Source organism: Crocuta crocuta, unplaced genomic scaffold (genome assembly GCF_008692635.1).
Source record: "Crocuta crocuta isolate KB4526 unplaced genomic scaffold, BGI_CrCroc_1.0 scaffold291, whole genome shotgun sequence".
Lineage (NCBI taxonomy): Eukaryota > Metazoa > Chordata > Mammalia > Carnivora > Hyaenidae > Crocuta > Crocuta crocuta.
In genome coordinates this window covers 2,747,242-2,757,623 of record NW_027527977.1, presented here as the reverse complement: position 1 = coordinate 2,757,623, position 10,382 = coordinate 2,747,242, and the positions used below count along the sequence as shown (strand labels likewise).

Below are 10,382 nucleotides of genomic sequence, written 5' to 3'. Positions count from 1 at the left end.
GAACGATTTAGTTGGTTAAGCTTCTGCCTCTTGGTTTCAGCTCATGTTATGATTTCACGGTTTGTGAGTTCGACCTCCCATATCTGACTCTCTGCTGTTAGAGTGGAGTCCACTTGGGATCTTCTGTCCTCCTCTCTCTCTGTCCCTCACCTGCTTGCGTTTTCTCTCCCTCTCTCTCAAAAATAAATAAAGTAAACATTTTAAGACCTAAATGAACTGAGGAAGATTGTAGACTTTGGGACATTTGTTTTAAAGCATTGCTGGTTCTCAAAATAGAGAACCTAGAAATGGACTCACAAATGAATGAACAACTAATCTTTGACAAAGCAGGAAAGAATATCCAATGGAAAAAAGACAGTCTCTTCAGCAAATGGTTTTGGGAACACTGGACAGCGACCTGCAGAAGACTGAACCCAGACCACTTTCTTACACCATACACAAAAATAAACACAAATGGATGAAAGACATAAACGTAAGACAGGAAGCCATCAAAACCTAGTGGAAAAATAGGCGACCTCAGTCACAGCAACTTCTTACTTGACATGTCTCCAGAGACAAGGGAAAGAAAAGCAAAAATAAACTATTGGGACCTCATCAAGATAAAAAGCTTTTGCACAGCAAAGGAAATAATCAGCAAATCTAAAATGTAACTGACAGAACGGGAAAAATATTTGTAAATGACATATCAGATAAAGGGTTGGTATCCAAAATCTATGAAGAACTTATCAAATTCAACACCCAAAAGACAAATAATCCAGTGAAGAAATGAGCAAAAGAGATGAACAGACACTTTTCCAAAGAAGACATCCAGAAGGCTAACAGACACATGAAAAGATGCTCAACATCACTCATCATCAGGGAGGTACAAATCAAAACTACTATGAGATACCACCTCACGCCTGTCAGAATGGCTAAAATTAACAACTCAGGCAGCAACAGACATTAGCAAGGTTGTGGAGAAAGAGGAACACTTTTACACTGCTAGTGGGAATTGCAAACTGCTGCAGCCACTCTGGAAAAAAAGAAAACAGTATGGAGGTTCCTCAAAAACTTAACAATAGAACTACCCTATAACCCAGCAATTGCACTGCTAGGTACTTAGCCAAAGGATACAGGAGTGCTGACTCGAAGGGGCACATGCACCCCAATGTTTATAGCAATATTATCAAAAATAGCCAAAGTGTGGAAAGAGTCCAAGTGTCCATCAACTGATAAATGAATAAAGAAGAAGTGGTATATATACACAATGGAATATTACTCAGCAATGAAAAAGAATGAACTCTTGCCATTTGCAGCAACATGGATGGAAACGGAGTGTTATGCTAAATGAAATAAGTCAGCCAGAGAAAGACAAATATCATATGATCTCATTCATATGTGGAACTTAAGAAACAAAACAGATGAATATAGGGGAAAGGAAGCAAAAATAAGATAAAAATGGAGAGGGAGACAAACCATAAGAGACTCTTAAATACAGAGAACAAACTGAAGGCTGCTAGTGGGGTATTGGTGGGGGAATGAGCTAAATATGTGATGAACATTAAGGAGGGCACTTGTTGGGATGAGCACTGGGTGTTATATTTAAGTGATATGTAAGTGATAAATTTTATTCTTGAAATCATTATTACACTGTATGTGAACTAACTTGATTTTAAATTTTATTTTATTAAAATTTTTTTAAAATAATGCTTTTATTTATTTTTGAGGGAGAGAGAGACGGAGCATGAAATAGGGAGGGGCAGAGGGAGAGGGAGACACAATATCCAAAGCAGGCTCTAGGCTCCGAGCTGTCAGCACAGAGCCCAATGTGGGGCTCAAACCCACAAACCATGTGATTATAACCTGAGCTAAAGTTAGATGCTTAACCAACTGAGCCACCCAGGAGCCCAGGATTTAAATTTAAAACATAATAATAATAAAGTACAAAAACCCCCAAGGTATTGCTGGTTCTCTAATGTTTGCTCTTCTAGATTAAGGAAATTTTCTTTTAAGATGTCTGTGACATACAGAAATGTGATAAAGTATTTTTGTAAACAAACTGAAGCCTTTAACTTTTCTCTATACCTACGCCTTCTGAAATTCAAAAATTCTGAGTATTCTTTCTTTCTTGGCAATTACAGTTCTTTGCATACGTTTAGTAAGAATGTGTTCTCCTTGAAAGAGGATATCATTGGAAATGCTGGTTATTTTACTAAGTCTGACTGGAATGTCATTTGAGAGACATGCATAGACTCCGATATGACCATATAGCTGTAAGGAACTAATATTGACTTTTTTGAAGCATGAAACCAAAAAGCCCCTTGGAAATGTTGGTCTGATATCTTGCTTAGAGTTCCCAGCAGCCTTACCAGGTGAGTTAAGAATGTCATCTCCTGGCAGGTACAGGAACCTCAGCATGTTTAGGGACCTTGAGAAGAGGAATTCATCAGGTATATATGATGGCAAGTACTTCTCTTGTTTTCTGGCCTGGAGAGGCTACTAAACATTTAATTTAGATTCTTTATGAAAAGTTCCAGCAAAGCAAATTGTAGATCTATATGAACAATTGCTGTGCTTGCTGAGCTTATGTAAATAGGTCAAGTTAAATTGGACTTGTTTTGCAAATGAATTAGTCTCAATTTGGCTATCTCTGAAAATGAGGGTTTTTAGGGAGAAAAGGTATCCACCATTATGGATGTTAAATTTTAGCTTTGATTGTCTAGAATTGCCTGTTTGCCTAAGCTGAACAACCTGAGGTAAACTTCAGGAAAATTGTCACAACAGCACAGGTACGGACAATCCTCTTGCTTGTTATTCTGTGGAGATAATAACAAGACCCCATGGGCATATGTTTATTTAAAAAACTGAAAAATGGGATGGATTCCCCCACCAATTGTATATGTAAAGACTTTTCTAACTGTAGATCTATCAATAATAAGGACTATAGTGCTTTATTAAATAACTCACTTGAGGCCGGGTTAATTCATAAATCTCTAAGTGAACATGAAACCATAGCCTCCCTACACTTGATCTGATAGTTACTAGAAACCCACTTCATATAAACCCAGGAGGTATGGTTTATTTGAAGGATTAAAAGTCTGCTACAGGGGTGCCTGGGTGGCTCAGTCGGTTAAGCATCTAACTTCTGGCTCCGGTCATGATCTCATGGTTCATGGGTTCAAGCCCCTGTCCGGCTCTGTGCTGACTGCCAGCTCAGAACCTGGAGCCTGTTTCAGATTCTGTGTCTCCCTCTCTCTCTGACCCTCCCCTGCTCATGCTGTCTCTTTCTCTCTCTCTCAGAAATAAATAAAAAACATAAAAAACGTTTTTTTAAAATTCTAGTAGAGCAGAGGATCTAATTCCAAAATGGAAGGGCCCCTACCCGTTAGTATTATGTACTTCCACTGCAGTAGAGTTAGGCACTCTTCATGGACTCATATCAAGAATTAAAATGGTACCTCCTTCACTGGAAATCAATGAACAAACTAATGTGCCTTCTTGTTTCTGTGAACCTGTAGACCTCAAACTTCTCTTCAAACAAAAATAATCGTTGCACCTTTCTTTTCCATTCTCCTTTCTCGAATTTATACTAATAATTCCTCCTTACAATGGGCCATTCACAAGGATCACCACAGACATTTGAATTACAAACCAGTAAAATCCATCTAATTCCTGCTGCCTGTTCCGACTCCAATCTGAAGATGCGCTGAGCCTGGCATCTAAGAATCTTCTCATTGGCAGACACTGGGTTTGTAATTTGCTCTAACCATCAACCTATATTTTTCTTGTTTCTATAAAAGTACCTCTTACTAATTAGCTAATTGCTTACTAAACAAAATAGAGTCTGGGGGCAATCTTATCTATAGCTTAATCTCCAGGAACTCCCTACTGTCTTAATGTTAATGCTTTGCTAGAGGGAAAAACCACCTTAGCTTGACAATAGCTAGGCCTCAGGTATGTGAATTTTCTTTAGCATATGAAAATCCCTTTAAGAAACTCCCTCTTGACTTTATCTCCCCCAACTCCCTAGTATATAACCAGTTGCTCTTCATAACTCAGTGCAGCTTCTGCCTACAGGTCTTGTGCCCATGCTTTAATAAAATCACCTTTTTTACACCAAACACATCTCAGGAATTCTTTCTTGGCTGTCGGCTCTGGACCCTCACTACACTCCAAAGCCCCATCAGTTGGACTAGGCTGAGAATTTCCAGGGGCTTCCAGAAGTAGGGCAACACAGTGTTGCCCCATGGTGTGGGGACAGCGTGATGAAACTTGAAACTACTCTGGAATTGAATATGATTCAGTTTTTATTTTACTTGGGCTGAACATTTCTCATACTTGAAGTTTGTTTTGCCTCCAGTGGCTTTTTTCTGTGTGAGTAGTCCTGGGGTGTGGCCTGAGGAAGAGAGAAATATTCCTGTCTAGATCTCTAGTTGGCATTAATTTTGAAAAGAAGCCTGAGTTTGGGGAGAGACTGGACATTCTAGTCTGGAAACATGTCTTCTCCCAGCACTCTCTTCTTCCTGTCAAACTTTTGCAGAATTCCTGACCTCAATATCCAGGTGACTTGTCTCACTGTTTCCAAGAATGGAGAGGTAGACACACAATAAAATGAGTAGCAGGCAAAAGTTTGAGTATAAGATTAGAAAGTAAGAATAGTATGAAAGCCCTCTTTGCAGAGAAAGGACATTTGAAAGTGAATGCCTGTGAACTGTAGGCAAAGGAGTTTCCACCAAAGACATCTCAATGTTATAAGGTTCCAGCTAACCCCCCTTCCCTTCTCCTTGTTCATTCTCAAGTTCTACTCTAAATGCCTAGTTGTTCCTTTTTGATTGGCTCGTTTCCGTTATATGAGGGGTAGTCTATGGCCGTATCCTTCCTTGTGGGTCATACTTTTATGGTCTACACTTATTTTTAGTTAGGTCTTTTGCTTCCTGCGCAGAAGCTCCCAACATGGTTTTAAAATATGTATTTTTCCCCACTTGGGGACCTCAGGTCATAACCTTTCCCTCTCTGCCTATTTTATCCTATCTTTTCCTATTCTAAAACCTCAGGTCATATTTTGGGGACGGTCTTGTCTTTTCTCTGTATGATCTTTAATATTGATGGGCCATTTTCCCAGGGCCATTCTTTTTATTTGCTTAATTCATTTTGGAATGTTTGTGTGTACAGCATGGGCTAATAGTATGAGAGTCTTAGTCCTCTATTGTCTGGAAGGCTTATAAAATTGAATATTTGTACTTGGGGTGGATGGGGTGCTATTATTCAAAGACATGCTTTGTTATGCTCTTTCAGCAAATTTGCATACTTTTTCAAATGGGGAAACACTGAGCTCTCTGAAGTACTTTTGATGTGAAATAATAAGGAAACAAATTTTCTTCCCAGACTTTATTACAATAATTTTTTATTACAAGGGTTCAACAGAGCAGAGTCAGACTTGCCGTCTCCCTTGTGAAACCTCAATAATTTACAAAATTAAGTTAATAAATATGAAACTAGGTTTAGTCTTTTTTTTTCCCCCAGCCATCTCATGGATTCCTAAGACACAAGAGGAAAAGTCCTCTAGTACAAACTCAGAAATTTTTCAAATGCCATTTAATTCTCTTTAGGATTTCCCTAGACAGAACAGGTAATCACACTATTTCACCTTTCTCAAGATTTAAGAAACATAAATAGATCCATAAATAGTTCATATAAATAAAAGTTTTGCCTTTTAAATAATAAAACCCAAGTCTGAAATCTTGTCTTAAAAAAGTACAAAATAAAGCATGTAATTCATTAAGATGGAATCTTCTGCCCCAAAGGCAGGGTCTATTAAATAAACAAATAACTTAAAGCTCTTAGAAAAACAAACAAAAATCAAATTGGTACTCAATCAGAACTTCCAACTTTAGGGAGAGGGAAAGATTGTTCAGATTCTATCTCTGAATAAAAGTGTTACCTCTGAAACTTCAATTGGATGAACTAATTTAAGAACCCTTGTGACTTTGGTCAGAAATGGGGCTGGGTCTACTCCCCAGAAAGCCTAACTTGTCTGGGCAGCTGGGGTTACACAGGAAGCTCTTATCCCACATGGCGAACAATGGGGGTGACACAGGTGCAGCCCACGGTCACCAGCATCTTCTCCAGCCGGAAGGAGTGGGGGCAGTGCCGAGACTCCCTTCGCAGAACCAGGATCTCCTGCTGGATGGGGACAGAGTTCATGTGGTGCTCTTCCTTCCCTTCAGCATTGACACAGCCCCAGTGGAGGCACTTGGCCTCCCAGATCACAGAGGGGTATCTTTCGGGGTCCTCATTCCGGCTGCAGGGGAGACAAAAGCAAGGAAGAAAGTGAATACCTGGAAAAGCATGAGGAAGGAAATCAAACAGGAATAGACAAAGGGAGGCAAATTCACAGGGTGACAAATTACAGGCACTGCAAATTCCCTAAGTGCTGCCAGTCTGAAAAAATAGTTTGGGAAAAACTTAGATTTTTAAGCACATTAAATGTTATAGAATATCATGATCAGTATTTCCCAATTTCTTTGAAGAATGAACCCAGATAAGATAGGCTGAGACTGCAGAAAGGATTTAAGTTTGATACAAAGGATAATTTCTTAAGGTATATTTGATAGACAAAGGCCAACAGAATCATCTAGGAATAAGATGGCCATTAATCTCACTTCATGAAGTCTATCTTTGAAACAGGGAACACATCAAAATTTTGCACATTCATGGAACAGAACCCAGAGCTGGCTTGAAGGGCTGGAAACAAAAGCTGAAGCCCCTCTATAACCTTCTCTTCCCCCTCTTCTCCAGCTGAGGGAATGACTTGCTTTGACTCTTGAACTGATTTATTTGAAGTGTTCTTAGTAATGGGAGGAGAAGAAACCCCATAGTCAGGTGAATCTATTGGCACCACATAACTGAGGCTTATTTGCATAAAATCGAATCACTAAAAATCTTTGTTTAAAGATGTACTATATTAGATGTACAATATTAGAATAGTACATCTAATATTAGATATACTAAAGATACAGCAAATATAGGTCTGTTTATGATATAGATCAAAACTATCTAACTCAAAAAGGGGTGGAAATATCCACCATGTACCATGTTATTTCCTCCATTGGGATTCAAACTATATTACCCACTGCTAATATGCGCCCCCCCCCCCAAAACGATGAGAAAAAGGCACAAAAATCCCAGTTAATTAATAGTTATTTTCAACAAATCATTTCAATGGTAGTTCTGGTAAGGAAAATTTAAGCATTAATCTTCTATGATAAATTTCTATTTTTAAAATAAGTAAATAGACTTGGGGTATCCTAAATATTAGAGTAAGAACCACCATTAATTTGGGTGGGATTTTGGTGTCAGTGACAATGAAATCTAATGGATAGGTGTTATGGGGAAGAGGTGGTCCTGTACTCTGCTAAAGTCTATAGAATGTCATTTGAGAATCATTGCTTTGCCCAATGGCCCTTCTAAATCTGACTCATGATTCTAAGCAAAATCGTCCTCAAGGTGATTTAACTGGCAGTCTGATAAAAGATCTAACTGGCATAAAAGATAGAACAACACAGAAATTTTTATCTGAGGCTATTACGTACTGCAGGCTCCATGGTGAAGTGGATCGGCGGTAGTAATCCAAGGGTCTTCTGGAATTTTTATTCCCGTTAAGAATATTCAGGTTGACCTTCACATGCTGAGGGAAATTCTTGTCCTCAGTAGTTGGGCATCCTGGCTTTTGTGGGAATGCTATTCCTGTCCTCATGATACCCATCAGACTCAGCAGCAGCTGCAGTGATAGGAACTTAAATGGGAAAGAAGAGAAGTGGGAAATTGGATTAGCATGTGGTTTTTGTTAACAAATTGTGATGATTATTGTATTGCTAGTCATAAAGAGCATACTATGTTCCAGGACAATCTATAATAGATTTTCAGATCAGTTAGATGAAAAACTGGTATTATGACCAAAATAATCTTAAGACCATGGAGTGTTTACCAATCTTGGACATTCTTCTTTTGACTTAGGAAAGACACATTTTTTACTGATTGGCAGTAATTTTAATTAAAAAGAGGTAAGTCATAATCCTGTCAGTACATGCATCTCTGTCAGGTCATTGGGATAATAATGGCCTTGATTTTCTGGGAGGAAGTGTCTCTTGAAAGATTGTTCTCTGTCCTAGTGTTCTGTGAAATTCTATGTGAAGTCAAATATTCCCCTTAGGGGGCGCCTGGGTGGCTCAGTGAGTTAAGCATCTGACTTCAGCTCAGGTCATGATGTCACGGTTTGTGGGTTTGAGCCCTATGTCGGGCTTGTTCTGACAGCTAGCTCAGAGCCTGGAGCCTATTTCAGATTCTGTGTCTCCTTCTCTCTCTGACCCTCCCCTGCTCACACTGTCTCTCTCTCTCTCTCCTTCCGAAAAAAATAAAACATTAAAAAAAAAACACACACACACACAAAGAAACAAGGACTAATAAATTTAAAAAAAAAAAAAAAATTCCCCTTAGAAGAAAGGGCTGTAAAAAAAAATAATGCTTGTGGTATCAGTATTCATGTGAGCTGAGCAGAGACATTCAACCCCAAACTAGCCCCCTCTCCCCCTTACATTTTCTTATGTATATTTTCCAGTTTTTCTAAGTGTACATATATTTATTCTGTAATCAAGTTGGGTTTCAAAAAAATGCTTTAAGTTAAATATTTCAAAAATATAAAGACAATTTGCTCTAAACCATAGTAACATGGGTATCTATTAGAATAAATAGGTTTGGTGGTATGTAAGACTATGGTGTAATAGGATAATGGGAAGGAAACTCAGTGCTGCAACTAATTAAATCCTCAAGGATAGCATTCCATTTTATTTTGGAATAAGAAAAATGCTGTGGCAGAATTCTATCAAATCCCTTGTACTCAGAAAAGCAGATTTACAATAAACATTCCTTCTCACCACACAGCATCATGTGATATTTCTCATGTGGTTTAGCCCCAATCTAGCTATCTTTCAGTTTTAATCTCATCTTTCAAACTGATGTGTATCAGTTCTTGAAAATGCTATTAAATGATGAGTATCTACCAAAGCTTTCATTTCCTACCCCATATATGCAGTATATCTCCATGGTTAGAATCCAGAATTTCATGCCTGCATTCCAGAATATTATCTCGTCTGAAAAAGCAAAATCATTATATGTCAGTGCAGGACTCACCAAGGATGAAGTTGTCCCAGGAGACATTGTAGTTTCTTCCAACTAGCTGGAGAAGAAGAAATTGTTCCTGCTGCAAGATGGACAAAGTGTAGCGCTATCTTCTCCTTTTTATAGGACTTTGCTCCTCTGTGGTCACTTACGTTGGCGTTGTGAAATGGCTCAACGGTGACGCTATTTTAGTTAAAAGTTCCATCCTCAAATGAGGTCAAAGAAGAACCTTCCCTTCGTGACGGGTAATATCTACCTCTGAAGGAAAACGGAAGGGCAAACATTCACGTTTCGAATGACTATGTTTTCTCTTCATTTTTCAAGGAACTGTTACTTGTCAGAAGCTGAACAAAGATGCTTTACTTATGATCTGATATCATTTAATTATGGGCATATATGAAGCTGCCATAAGAGCAGTGCTTTATTTTAATGGCTCATGGGAAAATAAATGTTTGACACAGTGTTCAAGACTTCTGGTATCATGTACCTTGCTTTCCCATTTGATCATTCTTTTCCTCACCAGATTCCCTAGCCAGATACTGTGTAGGCCATTGTAGAAACTACTCAAGGCTTCACCATATAAACAAACAATTGAAAAATGAATAAATAATTTGATGATGGGAGGATATATTATTTCATTGCATTAACACCTGCTTTGTTGAATGTTTACTCTGCTCAGGAGACTAATAATTGACATTCCGATGTCAATCTCAGCTATTATGGTAACTGGTTCCTTGTATTAAATTTCTTCTATTGAAAATGCCTGAAGTCACCTTTGTTTTTGGGTAGACCTGAAATGATCAGTGAGGGAGGCCATGAGCAGCTGATCTCAGTGGCAACAGTAGACGAACTTGGTAAGTGAAGCAGATACAGATAGAAAAGGAAGAAAGATACAGCTTCTCCTGATTTCCCTAGTTCTGGTGTTGATATCATCATCTATTCTTGAAGGCATGGAGTCACTATGAGCTTTCCTATCCAGCATCTGTATGTGATCAGGCAGCAGTCTTAGAAGATACAATGTCTTTCATATCTATTCCCTATTTTCAGAACTGCTCCATTCCTCTAACTTAGACTCTTACACACTTGGACTGTTTTAATAGTCAACTTTGCTCTTCCCAATTGCTGCTTTCTACCCATCTTCAACATTCCTGCAGTAATCCCTGAAACATGGTTCTGATTGTGCCTTTTCTTGTCCCATTGGCTTGCATACAGAACAAAATACAAAA

At 38.5% G+C, this 10,382-nt stretch overlaps 1 protein-coding gene across 1 annotated transcript; it reads right to left on the bottom strand.

The window, feature by feature from the left end:
- Positions 1 to 6,042: 6,042 nt before the first annotated feature.
- Positions 6,043 to 9,195, bottom strand: IL17A (interleukin 17A). Its single transcript, XM_077752867.1, has 3 exons — positions 9,169 to 9,195; positions 7,572 to 7,774; positions 6,043 to 6,280 (listed from the first exon to the last, which is right to left on the bottom strand). Exons 1-3 carry the CDS (start codon positions 9,193 to 9,195, stop codon positions 6,043 to 6,045), a joined length of 468 nt encoding a protein of 155 aa, XP_077608993.1.
- Positions 9,196 to 10,382: the final 1,187 nt, after the last annotated feature.

What these genes read in the sequence shown, in the direction of transcription:
- IL17A (XM_077752867.1), bottom strand. Translation starts at nt 9,195, where the DNA reads ATGTCTCCTGGGACAACTTCATCCTTG. An exon ending in CTGGGACAACTTCATCCTTG is followed by an intron (nt 7,775 to 9,168) that starts GTGAGTCCTGCA and finishes TTCCCATTTAAG; the next exon opens with TTCCTATCACTGCAGCTGCT. An exon ending in ACTTCACCATGGAGCCTGCA is followed by an intron (nt 6,281 to 7,571) that starts GTACGTAATAGC and finishes TCTCCCCTGCAG; the next exon opens with CCGGAATGAGGACCCCGAAA.